At 31.8% G+C, this 22,679-nt stretch overlaps 2 protein-coding genes across 4 annotated transcripts; one reads left to right on the top strand and one right to left on the bottom strand.

Moving 5' to 3' along the window:
• Positions 1-491: 491 nt before the first annotated feature.
• On the bottom strand, positions 492-12,908 carry LOC115874732 (SWI/SNF-related matrix-associated actin-dependent regulator of chromatin subfamily E member 1). 3 transcript variants are annotated; one of them, XM_030890000.1, is made up of 13 exons: positions 12,807-12,908; positions 12,655-12,733; positions 12,235-12,279; positions 11,862-11,902; positions 11,723-11,800; positions 11,454-11,663; positions 11,312-11,396; positions 10,976-11,077; positions 10,640-10,914; positions 7,430-7,840; positions 5,540-5,651; positions 4,257-4,580; positions 492-873 (listed from the first exon to the last, which is right to left on the bottom strand). In XM_030890000.1, the coding sequence occupies exons 2-13, from the start codon at positions 12,716-12,718 to the stop codon at positions 824-826; spliced, it is 1,797 nt and encodes a 598-aa protein (XP_030745860.1). In that variant the 5' UTR covers positions 12,719-12,733; positions 12,807-12,908; the 3' UTR covers positions 492-823. The 3 variants fall into 3 exon arrangements, with proteins under 3 accessions (XP_030745860.1, XP_030745861.1, XP_030745862.1); XM_030890001.1 differs by having other exon boundaries at positions 5,540-5,648; XM_030890002.1 differs by lacking the exon at positions 12,235-12,279.
• Positions 12,909-13,134: 226 nt separating this feature from the next.
• LOC115874731 (iduronate 2-sulfatase) lies at positions 13,135-20,526 on the top strand. Its single transcript, XM_030889998.1, has 8 exons — positions 13,135-13,484; positions 13,628-13,805; positions 13,965-14,144; positions 15,129-15,245; positions 17,266-17,541; positions 18,895-19,163; positions 19,221-19,412; positions 20,314-20,526. Exons 1-8 carry the CDS (start codon positions 13,296-13,298, stop codon positions 20,443-20,445), a joined length of 1,533 nt encoding a protein of 510 aa, XP_030745858.1. The 5' UTR covers positions 13,135-13,295; the 3' UTR covers positions 20,446-20,526.
• Positions 20,527-22,679: the final 2,153 nt, after the last annotated feature.

Genomic DNA, 22,679 nt, shown 5'->3' with positions numbered 1-22,679 from the left:
CTAGAATTTTGTAAATAATAAGCAAGTAACGTACTGTTTGATTTCATAAAATCCTTCTCTTTTTCGTTGTTCAGTAGCTATTTCATATCAAAAATTTTCCAAAAAAGAGTCAATCAGTACCCTTAAGTTTTTCAAGCTTTAAATTTATGAATAAATGTAGCTTAATGTGTACAGAAGAAAAAGAAGATTGAGAAATCACATTTTGCAAGGCATAATCTTTAAGAAAAGGTGTTTTATGTGCTGAGAAAATTTCGTATTTATAAAATAAAGATTACCTTAAATCACTTTATCCTTTTTCTGTGAGATAACGTTTTGTTAGGTTAGTTTAGTAGATACGATTAATGTTTTGTGGCCATGTAATTTTAAATTTAATGTAATAAATAAATTATTAAACCTTAAGTTTTATTTGTATATATTCCCTTGTGAGTCATATGTTTCAAGTTACCGTCTGCATTAAAGTATAAGTTAATAAAAAAATACAGACACCTTTATTCTAGAAAAATCACTTTATTCTTTAATATCTTGGAAACTCATATTACGCCAGTGATTATATCAAGGTATATACTAAAGTAGTTCATGTGTCATATTCATTTAAAATAAAAATACACCTACAACATTTGTATATAAATGAATTTTAAAATTTAATAAGTGTATATATTTTTCTTAAATTAAATAATTACTGGTTTTGGCGGTATACACATTTAAATAAAGATGTAATTCTTTTAAACAAGAATCAATCAATATACCACACAATTTTTACAAAAAAACAAATATTCTATGTTTTACCTCCTTAACTCCTAAACTAAATATATCGAGATTTCTTTTACTGGCTGTCGTCTTTTTCCTTTTCACTACCAACTTCTTTTTTGAATCCTAAAAATAAGCATATATGGTTAAAAGTAAACGACACTACTGAAACTAATGCTAAAAGTTTATAAACCAACACAAACTGAAGAGAGAATATAAATCCTAAAAATATTAAAAATATTAAGAATTCACAAAACATCCCCCTTTAGAATTTTGACTTATATGTTATGAAATGAAAGTAAAAGAAGCGCTCCCTTGAGTTTTTTTGTGCACTAAATTCACGAAATATCGATTCCTATATTTAATTCGATTTCTATATTTAATTGAGCAACAATTAAATGCAGACCTTGCAGTCGAACATTGTAGAATCTCTTTTAGTGCGAAGTGTACAAGATAGCTTAATAACCGTAAAAAACTCATCGCAACTTTATTAGAATATTTTGAACAGGAGGTTAGTTAAGGAGTGTGCGTTTTGTTGATGTAAATAATAATTGTCCATATATTTATAATTAATTTATTTTTGTTTTCTAAAATATTTTGATTAAAAGAAATATACAGGGTGTTTCAAAACAAATGCGAAAAACTTTAGGGGGTGATTCCTTGTTCAAAATAAAGGGTAGTTTGCTTTATAAACGTTGGGTCAAAAGTCAACCATTAGGGAGATATCGCGGTACAAAGATGGCGGAAAAATTATGTTTTTATTTTTTATCTTGAAAACGAAAAGAGATAGACTAATGAAATTTTATGGAAGCATTACTGTTATGAAAACACACTTTCAGGTAATTTTTTTACTTTTTTAAAATGAGTGGAAGGGGTTGAAATAAACTACTCCTATCATTCTTGTTAACGAAATTTAAAGAAAAATCTTATCAAACACATGCAAATGCTTTAATTTGGATAGTTTAGTTTGTTTAGAAACTTTTACCTCTCTTGTGTTTTTGATAAAACTCACCGATTGGAAATTAAAAATAAAATGTAAAAGCATTACATGTCAGGACAAAAAACATTTTTAGATTAAGAATCTAGTGATAATAACGATAATAATAATCATCTAGATAATAACGTATTGCAGTAGAGTAATGTCAAATAAAATAATATTAGGAACATCCTAAAAAAGTAACAGCGGCCGACTAGATTTTTTCCTCAAAAATTACAGCAGCCCACTAGATTCTTTATCAGAAAATGTTTTTTGTCCTGACATGTAATGCTTTACATTTTATTTTTTAATTTCAAATCGGTGAGTTTTATCAAAAAAATACAAGAGATAAAAAGTTTCTAAACAAACTAAACTATCCAAATTAATTTTTTTGCATGTGTCTGATAAGATTTTTCTTTAAATTTCGTAACAAGAATGATAGGGGTAGTTTATTTCAACCCCTTCCACTCATTTTAAAAAAGTGAAAAAATTACCAGAAAGTGTGTTTTCATAACAGTAATGCTTCCATAAAATTTTATTAGTCTATCTCTTTTCGTTTTCAAGATAAAAAATAAAAACATTATTTTCCGCCATCTTTGTACCGCAATATCTCCCTAATGGTTGACTTTTGACCCAACGTTTATGAAGCAAACTACCCTTTATTTTGAAGAAGGAATCACCCCTTGAAGTTTTTCGCATTTGTTTTGACACACTGTCTAAAAGTCAAGCTTAATCACGTGACTAAAAGTTTATTTGATATGAACTATATACAGGGTGGTCCGAACTGTATTCCGGAAACTTCGGCAGCATATTCTGCAGATAAAAATAAGTAAAAAAGTTTATATAAATGTATGTCCTAAAATGCTTAGTTTCGGAGATACAGGGTGTAAGTTTCATTTTTATTACGATTTTTTCCAAATAATTTCTGAAATAACGACAATATTTGGATGAAAATTGGTGTCTGGGAGTTTTTTGACATGAGAAATTTGATTTTGATGTCAATATGACTCCCATTTGTAGGGGGTGCCACCTACATGTGTTTTAACTATTTTGAAGAGTCACAACTTTTCGTCCATACTTTTATAAAACTACTGAGTGAAAAAAAAATATACTTCTCTGTTACTTTTTACGTAAAAAATGTATTTTGGTAAAAATCGATACGAACAACCGTTCTTAAGACATTTAGAATGGAAATAGTCAATACATGCCATTACTGACAAAAAATAAACACATTGAGTAGTTGGTTATTTGACTGAAAAAATAAATTCGAGAAATTTTTATTTTTTTAAATTATTCATAAATTTTTCTGCTAAAAAATGATGATAAAACAGTTTCTGTTGAACTTTTGACACAAAAACATTTCAAATTTATGATTTCAGTCTAATGAAACTATTTAGTCAACATGTATAATTTATGTTAATGACGACGTATTGATAATTTCGATTCCCATTATCTCAAGAACTATTAAGGTTGATTCTCACTATACCTTCCGTTTCCATTCCATATCCGTTCCATATTTTTATTGTATGGACGCTATACGTAAGCTTCCGTTCCGTATCAGTTCCATACTTTTTATTGTAAAATTTATATCATTACAAAGATTTTATTTTAAAAATTTGTATCTTTTGAAAAAGGTAATAAGATTTAATCAGCAAAATTTTAACAGCGCTGGTACAAATGTAAGAACTTGACAACGCTGTTTCCGATACGCTTCAGTCCATCCGCCAAAAAAGGTACGGAAGGAAAGGATATGGAACGGAAGGGAAAACGGAACGGATAGTGTACATTGTCCTATTCATTTACATGATATAATATATTTTATGTAAACGGAAGGGAAACAGAAGGGAGCTGATATGGAAGGTATAGTGAGAATCAACCTTTACTCGGAACGACTTTTACCAAGAGACCATTCCTACGTAAAAAGCGTCGAAAAGTGATTACTCTTTAAACCAGTTAAAAAATATGTAGGTGGCGCCCTCTACAAGTGGGATTCATATTGACATCAAAATCAAATTTCTCATGTCAAAAAACTTCCAGACACCAATTTTCATTCAAATATTAACGTTACTTCAGAAATTATTTGGAAAAAATTGAAATAAAAATTTCTACACCCTGTATCGCTGAAACTAAGCATTTTAGAACATACATTTATACAAACTTTGTTACTTATTTTTATCTGCAGAATATTCTGCCGATGTTTCCGGAATACAATTCGGACCACCCTGAAATAACGACAATCACACCCTGTATATAGTTCTTGGCATGTAATTTTTCCTAACATTTTTAAAACAAATTTTAAAACTAGAAGTCAAAATTGGGAGTTTGGGATTTGAAAAGAAGGGTTCATAATACCTATTTGTACCCAATTTTAATTTTCTTCTTTTTGTTCAAAATGTTTTCAAAATTCTCATTTTTCTTCAGAACTATCGAAAAAAAAGTCAGAAACAAAAATTATAAAGTATCTGAATGGTTTTTCACTTTAGGACACTATTTGTCATCTAAAAAAAAATGTTTACATATTATTAAACGTTACCTTTATCTTCACCCTCCATGCCTCCTGCATCGCTATGCCCCGACGGACTATCATAACCGCTTGGAGGTGGTAGATTCTCTCCCTGTGGACCCCCTTCATGAGGTCCAGGATACGGATGCGGCCTTCCCTGTCCGTGGGGCGGATACTGCGGATACCCCTGTGGCGGATAATGGCCGTAACCGGGATACTGAGCCGGTGGATATCCCTGTTGCTGAGGCGGTGGGTATCCGGGCGCTCCTTGCGGCGGAGCCGCGTATCCATAACCCGAATGAGGCGGAGGCCGAGCAGGTAAAGGAACACCTTGTTGCGAAGGAACGGGAGCTCCTATAAAAATTCATATATTTGATGTTTGAAAATAATAACAATCATTAACAATAATATTCATTAGACTGCTAGTCGACATCGCTACTTTTTCAGTATCGGTGTTTAGTTGGGGGGTGTTTAACAGGACACTGCCTCCTCAACAAAAACCTCAGTACACTGAAGCTAGGAAACAATGGCGAATCCAGATTCTGTGAGGAAAATGGTGAACTATCAGAACACCTCATCAGTGAGTGCGCCGAGACGACAACCATTCATGCCATATACTTTGGTACGAGTGATATTGGATATGTAGTACTAACCTCTGTAAACGCATCTCAGATACTGACTTTTGTTCAATAAATCAATCAAACCAACCCATCCCTCAGACTGTATGAACTCATCATAACTCAAGAAAGGGGGACACAATATATCTGTAAGGTCGCGATGATAGAGGTCATTGACATCTTTCAGCCTTATAAAGCAGCAGGGGTAGATGGGATTTTTCCCTACCCTTTTAAAGAAGGGCCAGGAAATACCTACACACCATCTGTTAAACATTACAGGAAGCAGCTCAGTGATGGGATATACCGATGGAATATACCAACCATCTGGGGAAGAGCAAAAGTAACGTTCATACCCAAAATAGGCAAAACTGACTGGTCCAACTCTCAATCGTTTAGGCCTATTAGTTTATTAGTCTCACATCATTCAGACTAAAAACGGTGGAGAAAGTAGTGGACAAACATGTTGAAAAAATCATCTATATAGACAACTGCACGATAGTCAGCATGCATATAGAGTGGGGAGATACAGAGAAACTGTTTTGTATAGCAAAAAAGTTACAAAAACACTTAAAAAAGTAATAAAAAACTGTTCAAAGTCGAAGCGCGTTTCTTTATGCTTTGTTTGATGATTTATTATGTCAGAGCTGTCTTTCTGTTAAGGCAGTGTTGTGTTATAATTTTTTATAAATCACTTACCTTGAGGAGGATACTGCTGAGGATAGGGTTGAGAAGGAGGCATCATTGGATTCTGTGAAGGTGGACCATGCGGTGGATGTCCTGAATGTGTTCCTGCAGCTGGTGGAGGCTGCTGAACATATTTCAAAATAAATAATTGACGCAAATATAATAACTGAAAACTAACAGCACAGATTAGGTGTCCTATAAGAAGTATACAGATAAAAATATTGTCCCTAATTCGTGGTACGAAAATTGTTTTTTATGACGATGTGCAAACGAGTAAAATTTCCTGTGCGAAAAAATAAACTCGCGTAAAATAACAATAAACATCGTAATAGAGAGATATCGCTAAACCGAATAGTGTGCATGGACGTTAATAAGGCCAGGTGTTATTTCCTTTACGTGAGGTTAATCTCTCTTCATTTATTGTTATCGGATCGGAAAGGATTCTGTTCGCGTCGCGTCCGCTATTTAAACTTAACCTAACTTTGAAATTGTTTTGTTTACTAGGTATTTTAAAACTAAAGGGCTAAAGTGTTTATTTCCAGTGCTTTATTGTTCAACCTCTGCCAGTGGGTTTAGCAACAAATTCTCTTAGAAGGGCTAAGTCGTCATCTGCTGTAAACCTAAGCCTCTTTATAGGTTCTTTAATATTGGAAAAGATGGAATCCATATTTTAACCTAACTAGTGCCCGATTCCGAAAATTGGAACCACGAAAAACAATAAAGAAAAAACAAAGTTTATAATCTGTATAATCTGTGCTAACAGTAACATCTCACATATATTATATAGGTTATAATTCTATATAAAGCAAAAATCTCAAAAGCTGTTTTATTTTAATAAATAAAATTAACTTTAGAGTTCAATTTTTTTTTGTTTGAATTTGTTTATTGTTTTTTATTAACACCTAGCGATCTTTAAGAAAAAAATCAACTTAAAATAAAATTATAAACGTATTACAACAGGTAAAAAGGGGCATTGCAGGATTCCAGTCAATCATACCATAACTAGAGATAGGCAACTTTTTTTAGTTTATAAAAAAATAATATGAGGATGAAATAGCATTGCTTTCTTTTCAACCTATACTTTCAATTATTTCGGTCATAATTTCGCGTATTTGAAGTGAAACTTCTTACTAAGAGCTATTAAATTGGAGGATTTGAAGGACACGTTCGAAAAAGTGATATTTCATTTTCTGTTTCCTCAAGAGCCTACAGATTTTGTGGAATACCACCCAAAATACACACTTTTATGTAAATGTCTAATAATATTAATGCTTAAATAGGGCAACGGCCCAGCTACGTCGAAACACCGGTTCCCATTAGAACACCGAAGTTAAGCGACGTAAGGCAATACTAGTGGATGGACGGGTGACCGGTTCGAAACTGTGTATCGTCCTGTTGTCCAAAAAAAAGGCAAAAGTGTAAAATCTATTGACACACACTGCTCATTCACGCCGGTTCGAGGCCGGATGAGATCGGATATCTCGTGAGTAAGAGTCGATTTAGACACTTGCCAAGTCGGTAGGCCATTGACCATGATATGGCCGAGGACCGCGGTTCGGATTCCGCGTAAACAAAGTCCAGATTAGCCCTGGCAGCAAAAAGAAAACGTTAACTGAAATCTTTTTTAACGCTTAAATGTATTTAAGAAGAGAAAAAAAATTAATTTGTCACGGCCTTGAATTGTTACTCCCATCGCGCATTATGAAGTTTCAGTTCAAAATAATTTTTGGCATTACTGCTTTTTTACACGTTCATTTTGGTTTGTTCATAGTCAGTGATATTCACAATGAACAAATTACAAAATTTTACAATAAACCAAACCAATATCGTTAAAAACCACGTTATATAATAGTTTATAAATATTATAAAAAATATAGTTAATCATTTTAAAACTTTTCTTACCGGCGATGGAACATGCGCAGAAGAAATCTGAGGCGCAACATTACTCGGAACGACAGGAACAGCTGTATGAGGCGGAGGATGTTCTGCAACAACCGGTGGCGGATGTCCGCTAGGGGGCGCCTGCAAATGTCCGCTAGAGGGTGCTTGCTGAGGTCCGGCCTGAAATTCTGCTTTATCGGGATGGTTACTGCCATTTAAGCTAGGCGTAGGTTGAGAAGGCGTCGTGTCCATCGGTTCTTCTTGTTCCTCATGACCATTTTGCTGGGACATCAGACTTATTGACTCTGCGGAACCGTTCTGACCAGGTCTTTTAGGTTCATCCTGCACCTTCAATCTCTCCTTTTTAAGAACTTCATACTGTTTTTCCACCATTTTAACAAATGCGTCGTCGTCAACGGCTGGCTTACAATGCTGAAATATAATCAGACGTTTTAGTTAAAACATACCTGTTTGAAATTTGCAAAATATGCTAAGTCCTTGCTATAACGTCATTTTATACCCAATGTTGCAAAAAGACTTCACAACAATATTTACTATTTGATATTTTCAATTCAATATTTTTTTTTATAAAACATGCAGATGATAAGAAAACCTCAGTTGTTGGAGATCAATAAAACTATTTTGAAATTTATAAACTACAGGGTTAAAAAAAATATTTTTATAAAAAACGTATTTTTATTAGCCGACCATACCAACAGGTATGGTAGGCTATTAAGATCGGGAATTTTTTTTTTAATTTCACTCAAAATGAGTTATTTGGGTCATAAATGACCTAAATACAAAATATTTTCATGGTGTCTGTCTGTCTGTCCGTCTGTAACACGATAATTCAAAAACCGCTAAACCGATTTAAACCAAATTTGGCACAAAAATACTGTGGCACCCGAGAATCTGGCCATTAGATTTTGTGGTGGTGGGGGGTTGGTAAGGGGGTATGGGAGGGGGTTAAAAATTTTGAAAAATCGTAACTCCAAAATTACAGTAGCTAGAGAAACGCTGTTTTCAATTTAATATTAATAATAATATTTGCAACAAATTTTGTAATAACATCAAAATCAAAGTCGGTTTTGAAATATTAATATATTTTAGTATGGGCGGCTATACGTGCCTCCCGGCGCCAATTTTTTTCTGTTCCTTTGATTTAAATGATTTTTTACTGTTTTAAACACGATTTTAACTAATAATAATAATACTTGTTTTACACTACATATTGTAAATAGCTTTCGAAATTAAGTACCATCTTTCTTATTAGTTGTGTTATCAGAGATACATACTTTTTTTCTATTATAATGAGTTGAATGATTTTTTTTTCTAGACAGTATTAGATTGAGGCGGTTACTTTGTTTCTTCTCCCTTTTGTATTAGGCCGGTATTATACGATAAAAGTTTTTTGTTAAAGATTTTATTTAAAAGATATCTTATGAAGAATATTTTTTAAAAATGTTGTAAATTACACTGTCAAATTTTTCATCAAATATCTTTTATAAAAGATATTTCATGAGAAGATTGACAGTATACTATAAGTGGCTCACCCCTATAACTTTTTTATTTTTTCAGATAAAAAAACGAGATTTGGTATATTAGTACATGACATAAATTAGGATTGATTGACGTATTCAATTGTTTTCTGTCACTTTCTGTTCCGCCGGAAATGACTACAACTTTTGATTTTTAAATGGCACCCTGGGTATTTTTTTACTTTATTTGATAGAAAATGACATTCTGAATAAAATGACATATCATATGTCAACTTTTGACATTTTATTTAAAACAAAATTGAATTTTAAATTTCAATCTAGAGTGCCATGGCTGTGTTAAAGACACTAATATTTAGTCAAGGAGCCTTGGAAAAATAGATTTGATCGTCTAATGTTATTCGTGTCTTGTCCGGGCTGGTTCAAAGATGCCCAAATCGTATTTTTAATCATATCTCATTTTTTTCAAATGGAACGAGGGTGGCTCATTAGCATATTAGGAAAAAGCATTTTTTACGAATAATTTGGTACCACACACTTGGTATTTTGAGTCAAATTGTCTTTATGAATCGCATGTTGCAATTTCAAATAAACCATATTCGAAAATGTCATTGCCATATGATATGTCATTCTATTCAGAGTATCATTTTCTATCGAATAAAGCAACAAAAAACCGAGGGTACTATTTAAAAATCAAAAGTTGCAGTCATTTCCGGCGAAACAGAAAGCGACAGAAAACAATTGAATATGTAAATCAATCCTAATTTATGTCATATATTAACATACCAAATCTCAATTTTTTATCTGAATAAATAAAAAAGTTATAGGGGTGAGCCGCTTTTGAGACGCACCCGGTATACAATATTTTATAAAATATTGTATAATACACTTATATTCTCAAAGAAATTTTATAGTATAATACCGGCCTTAGGCCTTATATTTTTCTTGTGATAATAGAATAATTTTTATACAGGGTAACGCAGTGTTCCAAGAAAGCTTTCACATATGGTGGTAAAGCAGCGCACACTAATAATATTTTCATAGATATAGGGAGTAATTCAAATACGATCTTAAACTAAAATGGTAGACTTTTTAGTGGAATGCTTTATAGTATAAAATAAAGAATACCCTATTTAATGTAATAGTTTTGACTCGCCCTGTAAATTCTGAGAAATTTAACATAATATTTTAACATGATTGGTTTTGATGAAATCACTAACATATAATATGTACTTACTATAAAATATAACCAGTGATATCCAATTTTCCAATTGCGAGAGAGTTTAAATGGTGCAGAAAATTGAGTCTAAAGGTCATATTTCAGAAACCACTATGTATAGATTTCGGCGTTATAGTATTTTAGATTGAGATTTAAAAGAGTTATAGTACCATATGGTCGAAAAAAAAAGGAGTCCAGTTGGTTTGGAAATGGACATCAATGACGTTCCCTATACATATAATTATACATATAAAATGACAGCGATCTCGATTTCATAGCCATCGCTGACGCCGTTTTTTTCCGATCATATTGTATTATTAGGATGAAAATTTTATGGCCAAATTACTAAACAAAAAAATATGCAGAAAATATTTAATTCATAAAAAATAAAACATTGGAGTATCCCTATGTATAATTCCCCGCAGAGTAGTAGTGGGAGTGAAAATACCAGTTGGAAACACTGGTTCATTGTGTAGATCAGCATAAGATAAGGCGCAAAGTGTAATTAAAGTTTACTTTTTTTAATTCTTCTTGAAACTGGTCACTGCTCTCTATGAATTTCCGTTTCTTAGCTTCGAACTTTTCCTCGATTTGTTGCAGCTCGGCCTCTAGCTTTTTTTGATGCATAGTCAGTGACTGAACTTGCCTCTTCAATACTTGCATACGACCAGTCGTGACTACCGATCTTACGTCCGGAACGACAGACTCGGAAAAAATTTCGTTGATGAGCCGGTGGTTCCTCAAGTATCGAGCATAAGCTAAGTGTTTCACTGAGTACCCATCGTCTTGATCTAAGAATAAAAATATGTGAATAAATATTGTTATAGCCATCGACGCATCAGTATTATTCACCATCTTCATCTTCTGCTGGCTGAATTTCAATTCTTCTATCAGCAGCCTGTTTTGAGGATCCAGAACTTCTTTCATGGCTATCTCCATCGGTACCTTGAGCAGCTAAAATTATGTTTGGTTACAGACAATAAACACAGAATTATTATGCTTAACCAGGGTTGGGTAGGTAGAGAATTTTATATTCTCTACAGTATTTTCTATATTGTACATTTTCTACGCACTTTTCTACATACACATAGAAAATTAATTTTCTATGTGTCGTTATCCAACCCTGTGCATAACAGATTACAAAGTAAGTCAAAGAACACAATTTAATAATATAATGACACTTCTTACCTGATTTCCCACGATTCTTTGCAACAATATATGCTTGATAAGCTGGCGAACTATGATAAGTTTTTAAAGATTTCTCATATTCAACCTAAAAAAAATCAATTTCAATTGACAACAGTAGAAATACTTTTCAAAATAAAAAGACCTTCTCTATTTCATATTCCTCAATGAATTCTTGTTTTTCATCCTCCGGCAGATCCCTCCACATTTGACCAATAATTTTTCCAATTTCCCATAGTTTTAAATCAGCATTCTGGGCCTTCACTGCATCCCATACTTTTCTACTATACCTCATGTAGGGCATTAAAGGTTTTTCTGGCGCCTTGGGTGGTTTCAGGATTTTTGCTTCAGTTTTCTGAGATATTAAAACAAGTAGATATATTTTCTACTGATTAAGTATACAAAAAAACTTACAGCCTTTCCTGTACCAACTTTTTGGGGGACAAATCCTGGATTTCCATTAGGTGTAGAAACAAACGGATTTGTCTCTTTCTATATAAACAATGACACAAATTATAAATGTAAAAAAAATATCATTACTTCAAAAACTTACTGATGATGATGAACTTGAACTACCAGATGCTCTTAATCTCTCTATAAGAAAAATAGATGTTTTAATAGATTCCAAAATATAGTTGAAACTACCCAAATCATGCAATAAAACACATTTAAACTTACCAAAATTATAGACACACAATAACTTTTTTTTAATTTATAAAACTACTGAAAACAATATGCAAGGCTCTAATTTTTAAAATAAAAATATACTGGAGGTTAATAAAAAATATATAGTTATATTTTAGCTAAACTTCATTTTGAGTAAATATCTAAGCTAGAGCAAAGCAACTTAAATTAAATGTAATAAGCTGTACAAAATAAATTTCTTATCGTTAATATTAAGTAGTTGATAGTATATAGGCAGTTACCTTTCAATATGTTGAAAGTCATGGGAGCGCCAGCCGACATCAAATCTGAACAACAAACACAAACAAAGCATATCATCAGCACTAGTCTACAAAACTTTTAATGATATGTATCGACTTAAAAACTAATACTATTTTAAAACCAAATAGTACATCAATACACATCATTGTCGTTTAGCTTATATATAAAATTAATATAGAATCAAATATTAATCTAACATGCCCTTAAAAAATAAATAAAACATTTCCTAACAGAACTGAATACTTTGGAGATTGCAAATAAAAGAGGTCCACTTAAAAATTGTACTCATGCGATCGCAAGCGGATCTAAGTCCTTTTATTTTCTTAACTAAATGATACAATAAAAAATCTACATATACGCGAAGAAATAATGAAGTAAAATATTGGTATAATTTATCTTACGGTTTGATGCTTGCGGACTAGCCATTTGCATGGCCACTTGTTTGTAGTTTGAGGGAAGAGCCATTGTTCTTCCTTCTTCCTAAAATAAATAGAATGGTGGGTAACGGCGATTCAACAACTGCACAGGAATTATCTATTAAATAACTAAGTACCTAAAGATTTTTTACACAAAAAAACTTAAAAATCTTCAGAAATTTGTTGACACGCTCCTTTTAAAATTAGTGACAGTGACAATAATGACAATGACACCTCTTCGTTTTATTTTACGGCCAAAAGCTAAATTTCTCTTCTTTTACTTTTTATAATTTACTAATAGGGAGTTACTAGCTTCATATTACGGTACTACTTACTGATATTACCGGTATAAATTATATATGATCTAGAACACAAAAGACAATCTCGGGTTTGTTCGTCTATTCTATTCTATTTTATGATCTGTGTTATGATCACAGGTTATGATCTATAGATCTATGGTCGTATGATCTATTGATGTTTCTCTTAGATTTTAGTTGGATTTTAGTCATTTTAGATGTTTCTCATTTCTCATATGTTTCTCATGTTTCTATTTCTACAGAGATTTCTATTTATTATTGAATATAAACTATATCAAATAATTTAACATCTAATTAATCCGTGCAGTAATGTTTAAAGTTTTACTTTATATTATTTACCTCATTCATGTATGCGATTCTAGTAAAAATAATGTCCTTTTTATAATTCTAGACGATTTGCGTCCAGCGTTAAGTTGCTATAAAGATGATAATGCTTATAGCCCGAATATTGATAAAATGTCTTCACAAAGCTTTCTCTTCAAATCAACTTATGCCCAGGTTTGATAAAATATATAGTTTGTCCAACGAGAGAATACCGATAGTGACATTTGTCTGCCATTTTTTGAATGTCGTTTGTCGAAATCCTCTCGACTCATTGAACAGACTATATTTCGCAGCAATAAGTTTTTTCTTTTTTGTAGCAAGCACTTTGTGCCCCTAGCAGAAATTCATTATTAACAAGCCGAAGACCTGATTCTGTTCACTTATATGATTTTTATAGTTATTGGAGAGATACAGTAGGAAATTTTACTACAATACCTCAGTTATTCAAAGAAAACGGATATCATACACATTCAATTGGAAAAGTTTTTCATCCAGGTTCAGATAAATATAAAATAAGTCTGTCTATCCAACAAATCAAGGATAATTTCGATAGACGACATCCTTGTCGTCTGTCATAATCTTCTTTGGACAGACAATACCCTTAGATTAACAATACAATACCCATCCAAAAACACTATAATATTTATCTTGTAGGAATATCATCAAATTTTTCTGATGATCAGCCTTATAGTTGGAGTGAAACACCTTTTCATCCTGCAACTTTTAAATTCAAAAATGCCAAAGTGTGTCCTAATAATGATGGTACCTTATCTACCAATTTAATTTGTCCAGTAATTACAAGATTTCAACCCCTTAAAACTTTACCAGATATAGGTACAAAAAATATATACAGGGCGGGTGTTTATGCCTGCCATCTCTCGTTCTTATATCAACATAGGTCCGATTCTGCGTTGTTTCGTAGTTCGTAGCTACGGGGGGTTAAATTTTTCATTTTCTTTTTGACTTATTAAAATTTTCTTCCAAATGATTTTCGTTTATTTTTAACTCTATGGATTTTCGCGATTCGAAAAGCACAGATTAGGTATACTATATGTATACAGATAAAATCTTGTCGCTAATTCATGGTACGAAAATTGTTTTTTATGACGATTGACGATAAGCAAACGAGTAAAATTTCCTGTGCGGAAAAATAAACTCGCGTTTAAACAGCGCATAACTAGGCCGGTCAGGCGCTGTGCACAATTTTAGAAGCCATAAGTGGGCGTGCTATGTGCGCAAACTAGTAACCTAACTAGTGCGCAACTCCGAAAATTGGAACCACGAAAAACAATGCTTTTGAGGAACTTTTGAAGTTTCTCTTTTGAAATTTCTTTTGAAATCTGTGGTAAAAGTTACTATAAGTGCTACATATTTTAATGCTAAAAAAGTGTTCACAGATTCATTAGGGACTTATAGGACTATACCAGGTACATATGGGATATCACAGGCATATTTTTCAAAAAAACAGTGGCGTACATGATTTTTTAGAAAAATATTCCAGTGATATAACCCATATGCACGTCCGTGGTAAATCCCTGGACACTTTTTGCATTAAAATATGTAGCAGTAACCATATATCTTTTACCGTCAAAATTTAATTCGAATCGCTAAAAGAATTTGGAAGAAAATTATAATAATCAATCGAAAAAAAAAATTGAACCCCCCCCTGTAGTTACGAAACAAAGCAATATCGGACCTATGTTGATATAAAAAATAAATCTTATTTTTACGTGAGGAATTCCCCACGAGAGATGGCACATATTTTTTGAAACATCCTGTATACTTACAACAGTCTGAAATAATACTTGAAATTTATAGAGTCAACAAAAGAGGCTATTCGTTTTCTAAATGAGAGAAATAAAACATTGCCGTTCTTTCTAGCGGTAGGTTTACATAAACCACACATTCCTTTCAAGTTTCCTGTTTCTTATTTAGGTATTTTAAATGTTATACAGGGTAACTCAGTATTCCAAAAAAAAATAAGTTTTCCTGTTTGATGAGATTCTCACCTGGCTTTTTATAAAATATGCCGAGAATCATCGGAAAATGCCCATGATTATTATTAAGACTAAATTTTCTGTACCTTAAAAGCCATTTTAAATGTCTAATATCGCAAATTCATGTATATTGAATTATTATTTGTATTTTTAAGTCCATAAATTCCAAAGTACTCTGATGTACTCTTCTCATCCAAACCAAACCGAACCAAACCTGAAATTAGGAACATAGATAATAGACTAAAATTAAGAATAACAAATACTACCAAAGAGTAAAGAATATAATACTACCGCACAAAAAAAATAGCGCTAATCGAAAACGTTATTAATTTCATGATTTTTTCCACATATTTAGTTGACAGATTAATAAGTATGATTTATTGTATAATACAGCTAAAAATAATTATTGTAAAACAGAAAATTGGTCATAAACATTGATTTTGAATGAAGTTACCATTATAATAAAACATCTAGATTTGATTCACCCTGTACTATCACCGTACTATACTGAAATTGATTGAAAAAGACCCTTAAAAAATATTTCTATTCTATTAAAAAAATGCTATTTGTAACTATAGGTATAGCTCTTTAACTTTTATTCTAAAATATATCACATCGTACGACAACTTGGTAAAGATTTTGAATTACAATGTAGTATTTTTGGAATTGCAATTTTATGGCACTGAGCGGAAGAATATTATACGCACACAGTTAAAAAAATAATGTAACATTCTCGGTAACATACCTACATGGTGGTCCGAATTGTATTCCGGAAATTTCGGCAGCATATTCTGCACATTAAAATAAGTAAAAAAGTTCGTATAAATGTATGTTCTAAAATACTTAGTTTCGGAGATACAGGGTGTAGAAGTTTCATTTTTATTTCGATTTTTCCAAATAATTTCTGAAATAACGTCATTATTTGGATGAAAATTGGTGACTGGGAGTTTTTTGATATGAGAAATTTGATTTTGATGTCAATATGACTCCTACTTGTAGAGAGCGCCGCCTACATATTTTTTAACTGGTTTAAAGAATAATAACTTTTCGTCCATACCTGTATAAAACTACTGAGTAAAAGAATATATATTTACGACGTTTTTTACGTAGAAAAGTTTTTTTTGGTAAAAATCGTAACGAATAATGGTTCTCGAGATATTTGGAATCGAAATTATTAATATCTGTCATCATTGACATAAATTAAACATTAGACTGAAATAAACAATTTGAAATATTTTTGTATCAAAAGTTCAACAGAAACTGTTTTCTCATCATTTTTTCGCAGAAATATTTATGATTAATTTAAAAAAAAATAAAAATTTCTCAAATTTATTTTTTTCAGTCAGATAACTACTTTTACTCAACGTGGTTATTTTTTGTCAATATTGTGTATTGACTATTTCCATTCTAAATATCTTGAGAAAAAGGATAAAAAGTCTTAGGTAAAAAGTCACGGAGATATATATTTTTTCACTCAGTAGTTTTACACAGGTACGGACGAAAAGTGATTACTTTTCAAAACAGTTAAAACACATGTAGGTGGCGCCCCCTACAAATCGGAGTCATATGACATCAAAATTTCTCATGTCAAGAAACTTCCAGACACCAATTTTCATCCACATATTGACGTTACTTCAGAAATTACTTGGAAAAATCGAAATAAAAAAAGCAACTTCTACACCCTGCATCTCCGAAACTAAGCATTGTAGGGCATATATTTATACGAACTTTTTTACTTATTTTAATCTGCAGAATATGCTGCCGAAGTTTCCGGAATACAGTTCGGACCACCCTGTATATTATTTAGGTACTATAAAATATTTTAGAAAGTGTGATATTATTGTCCGTATATCTTGGAGTAAAAATCTTAAATGGGAAACCCGATATAGTCTTTCGGAATACTGGGCCACCCTGAAATATTCCGAAAAAATTTGAGCTCTTAAATTATGACTTTTAAGATTTTCATCCGTTGGAAAATATATCGATACCAGTTAATCGCTTTAGACCATCTCTATTACCAGAGGTCGCTTGGAATCCATGGACTGACATTCGACTTCGGGACGACATTAAAAAGCTTAATATATCTTTTCCGTTTGGACCAATTCCAGATAATGATATAAAAAAAATTAAACAGGCATACTATGCATCTGTAACGTATGTAGATGACCTAATAGGGCAAATTTTAAACGAGGTTAATTTAGAAGAAACAATTGTTGTTTTGACTTCTGATCATGGTAAGATATTTAAACACATACCGTGCTGGCAACTCTTAGTTTTGGGTCGGTATTTACATGTGTGGAAGTAAATCGCATAGGGATCTTATTAAGTCGGAGTGAGAGAAATTTGCGGCGTTGCTATATTTCTCCGGTACGCCTTTCCCTATCAAGTAAAGTAAAACCACGATCGCAAACCGCTTATTTTGAAAAGACTTTTTTCCAAAAAATAATTAGATATGTTTCTGAGCATCTGAAATGGAATTATAAGGATATCGTTAGGGTGTCATTTTTTATAACGAGGAAACGTCAGTAATTGCGATAATTTAAAAACTCAACTTTTTAAACATAACACGTGATAACTCATGAACTACTTTAGATATTGAAACTTTATTTTTATTTTGAAGTTCGGATCTTTTACAAGATGTTTAAATAAGAAAAATTCGATAGGTTTTTTTTTTTTTCATTCAAAAAAACCATTCATTTACTTTTAGTGCATAGCAATTTTCAGCAATCATGTAATTTTTTTATTTATAAATATTTTCACATACAGTCTGCGAAGAAAATATAGCAGAAATATTAAGAAAGTTTTTGAAAAAAAACTACAATCAATTGTTTCTAATGGATTTCGAGATATCGATTTTGGAATTCAGAGTTCTAATAGCCCGACCACTGTCAATTACTGAATACCAACTCAATTCCACTTATTTTTATCAAAAGTGCAAGTTTCTAACTTGCACTTAAAAATTTAGAAGCTATAGAGAAAATTACAACGACTCGTTAATAAATAAACAAATACAGTATCACGAGACGTAATTAAATCGTGAAGCTGAACGCATGATGTACACCTTTCCCTAGAATTTTAAGTACTGACATAGGTACTGATTGGGTCGACCGGTCGACTGCGACAAATCTGCTGTATCCCCTTCCACGTCTCTAAGCAATGTGCACATATTCTGGGTTTATTTCATACGTTTGGCAACCTTTTTACAGTTCTCTCTTTGTTCAGTACATTATAAACGCATTGTACTCTTCTTACATACGGAAATCTCGACCCAAAACTAACCTTTGCCAGCCTTTAGTATAAAAGAGAATGAGTAAAACTCTGATTTCGGACTCACATTTCCTTTAATAATTTTTTTCTTGTTATGGAGCTGAAACACTTCTTTTTCCCCCTTTAAGCCAGTGACTTAGTGGGCGTGGCTTATTCATTGGGGGCGTGTTAACTTGTAGGGTCCTATTTCCGTTGAACTGATTTTGGAAATTTTTCTACACTGCTTTGGCTTAAAATTTAATAGACACTACAAAAATCTCAAATCAGAGTTTTACTGAAGACCATACTTTCAATAAAGGATAATTACCCGTTTTGTGTAGGATGGTCTATTGGACAACACGGTGAATTTTCAAAATTTAGTAATTTCATGGAAGCCACGCATGTGCCTTTAATCATACATGTTCCTAAATTATCACACAACAAAGTTGTAATACACGCACTAACGGAACTTGTCGATCTTTTTCCAACTTTGGTAGATTTGACTCAAGTTGCTGAGCCCTTGACAAAATGCCCTAAAAATATAAAATTAAATACATGCACTGAAGGGAGAAGTTTACTGCCCGTCATGTTAGAAGCAGTAGAAAAACAAGTAACTTTAATGCAAATTATTATAACCCTATATTATGATACCTACATGTATTTTTAGAAGATCAAAGGAAAGTCAGCAGTGTTTACTCAGTATCCGAGACCTGGACCTTACCCAACATTAAAACCAAATAGTGATAAACCTATTTTACGTGACATTAAAATTATGGGCTACTCGATGATTACAAGGAGATTTAGATATACAGAATGGGTTGATTTTAATCCTGATAATTTTACTGCAAATTGGGAAAAGGTAAAATCTAAAATACAGAGTGAGGAAAAAGCGCTATAGCAAAGTTTCTGGTAAATTTTCACCCCAATCATTTTAAAAAAATATTAACATAAAAAAAACAGAAAACGTAAAAAATTAGCATAACGCATATTTTAACAATATTTTGTGTCAATATACATAGTGGTTCACACATATTTTCAGACTAAAGTTATATATTTTTGAGCTTAATAGTATATGTATACCGGATGCGTTTCAAAAGTGACTCACCCCTAAACTTTTTTATTTTTTTTTAGATAAAAAAGGAGATTTAGTGTGTTAGTATATGACATAAATTATGATTGATTGACGTATTCAATTGTTTTAGTCACTTCCTGTTTCACCGGAAATGACTACAACTTTTGATTTTTAAAGGGCATCCTCGGTATTTTTTTTATCGATAGAATATGACACTCTGAATAGAATGACATATCGTACCTCAACTTTTGACATTCTCGCTTAAAATAATCGTATTTTAAATTGTAATCTAGAGTGTAATCTATTTTTTTTTTCAAATGGAACAAGGGTGACTCATTAGCATATTTGGAAAAAGCTTTTTTACCAATAATTTGGAACCAGACACTTGGTATTTTGAGTCAAATTGTCGCTATGAGCCGCATGTTACAATTTCCACTATGTAATTCTATTCACAGAGGGTTATATTCTATCGAATAAAGTAAAAATATACTGAAGGTACCATTTAAAAATCAAAAGTTGTAGTCATTTCTGGTAAAACAGGAAGTGATAAAAAATATATGAATACGTCAATCAATCCTAATTTTATGTTATATACTAAAATACCAAATCTCGTTTTTTATCTGAAAAAATTAAAAAGTTATAGGGGGTAAAGTTATAGGGAGTGAGTATCACATAATTTTACTTATAGGTTCATGGTAGAGAACTTTATGATCTTGTCGTGGACCCACAAGAAAATATGAACCTAGCTGGAAGAGATGAACTTCAAAAATGGGTAAAATATCTAAAACATAAATTAAAATTAGGATGGAGATATATCTAATATTGTTTAATACACTTCTATATATACTACTATCTGTGCCAAAGTTTTAAACCAAATAAAACATAGACCGATCGTTACATATATGTCGTTTTTATTATTTTCATGTCGGTAAAAAATGTCCTAGTACAAAATAAGATGTCTGTCTACATACTTTTCTTTATTCAGAATTATAAAAAATACACATTGGAAAAGTTCCAGTATGAACTCGATTTGAAATAAAATCAATCTTATCACGGATGATTGTATATAATTCATTCGCAAGTAGCTTTCTGCCTTTCAATGACTAGTAACCAAGATTCTAAACGTTTATGAGGCATTCTATCAGTCTGGCTTGACACATAAAAGACCATTTAACAGAAAAACAGCAAAGGTAATGTATATATTTTATCTTAAGGTTTTTTTGTATTTTACCCTGCAATCAACACCAACCATCTGAGGATTAGTCAAAAACATTCATATATAAAAAGATAGTACAGGGTGTACCAAAAATTCCCAGAAAATAAGACTTTTTATTGAGCGATTTATAAAAAATGGGAAAATGCGAATTTTTTTCGCCTTACCCGATAACAAAAAGAAAATAATGTTAACATTCGCTATGGCGGCAAATTACAAAAATTCAGTTTATATACCGGGTGCGTCTCAAAACTGGATCACCCCTATAACTTTTTTATTTTTTCAGATAAAAAAACGAGATTTGGTATGTTAGTATGACATAAATTAGGATTGATTGACGGTATTCAATTGTTTTTGTTCACTTCCTGTTTCACCGGAAATGACTGCAACTTTTGATTTTTAAATGGCACTCTCGATATTTTTTTACTTTATTCGATAGAAAATTACATTCTAAATAGAATGACATATCATATGTCAACTTTTGACATTCTCGCTTAAAACAGAATTGAATTTTAAAATTCAATCTAGAGTGCCATGGTTATGCTAAAAGCACTAATTCTTAATCAAGGAGCCTTGGAAAAATAGATTTGATTGTCTAATCTTTTAGTGTCTTGTCCTGGCCAGTTAGACAATGATCAAATCGTATTTTTAATTGTATCTCAATTTTTTCAAATGGAACGAGGGTGGCTCATTTCGTTACGAACCGCAAGTTACAATTTCAAATGAACCATATGCGAAAATGTCAAAAGTTGACATATGATATGTCATTCTATTCAGAGTGTTATTTTCTATCGAATAAAGTAAAAAAGTACCGATGAGGGTGCCTTTTAAAAATCAAAAGTTGGTATTCATTTCCGATGAAAAAGGAAGTGACCAAAAACAATTGAATGCATCAAGTAATCCTAATTTATGTCATATACTAACATACCAAATCTCGTCACATCTCGACGTCACAAAGCGAGTAGTTTTCACATGCACCTGGCGGACACTTTTGGCTGAATGAGCAGTCCTATTAGGTTAATTGTTCTTGGGGTTAGGTGACAAAATATCAAAAAAGCCAAAAAGTTCTTCAAGTTTCATATACAGGGACATTCTCTTTTCTATTTTTCTAACCAATCTTTTTTATATTGATCTGACCATTTGGCTTATATTTCAAAGTGATTCTTTTTGTTATGGGACATAGGTCTGAAGAAATTCCCTATAATCTTTTTTCAATAACTCCCTAAAAAATCCTCTTTGGTGAGAACTTTTTTGCACACCCTGTATATAAAAAAGATAATTTAAAGAAAAATATCAAAATAATTGTCAGAGATAAAAATAGATATTTTTACCTTAAAAATACCCTAAATGATTTTTCCTTTGCTGTTGATATTTAACATTTTCCTACAACACTTATATTTAATTGGTTACATTTACTAGTCAACTAAACGAAACATATTTTACTACAAAAGATTAAATATTTTTATATACGCTTATACATGTATCAGCCGCACGTTTCAAAATTGTAACTTTCAAAAAATCTCTATTTCAATTGTATAACCAGATATGTGAATATTATTGTTGCCAAAGAAAGAAAAAACTGTTTTTTTTTTCGAAAAGTTACAATATTGATAGGCGGTTAAGTCACCCTTAGATAGATTTAGTTAATTAATCACACATATGCCCATATCACATTTGTTTTGATCCTGACAAATCAAGAAAATATCACTCTCAGTTCCAAGACGTTACGTTTCTTTTTCCATATAAACTACCCATACAAAATTCTAAACTAAATGGCATTTAACTAATGACAAATTATTTCCTAGTTTATGAAAGTATATATGTAATATGAATGAGTATAT

This window comes from Sitophilus oryzae, unplaced genomic scaffold (genome assembly GCF_002938485.1).
Source record: "Sitophilus oryzae breed Bouriz unplaced genomic scaffold, Soryzae_2.0 scaffold_1297_pilon_pilon, whole genome shotgun sequence".
NCBI lineage: Eukaryota > Metazoa > Arthropoda > Insecta > Coleoptera > Curculionidae > Sitophilus > Sitophilus oryzae.
The sequence above is the reverse complement of the archived record's forward strand: the minus strand, read 5'-3'. Positions and strand labels throughout refer to the sequence as shown.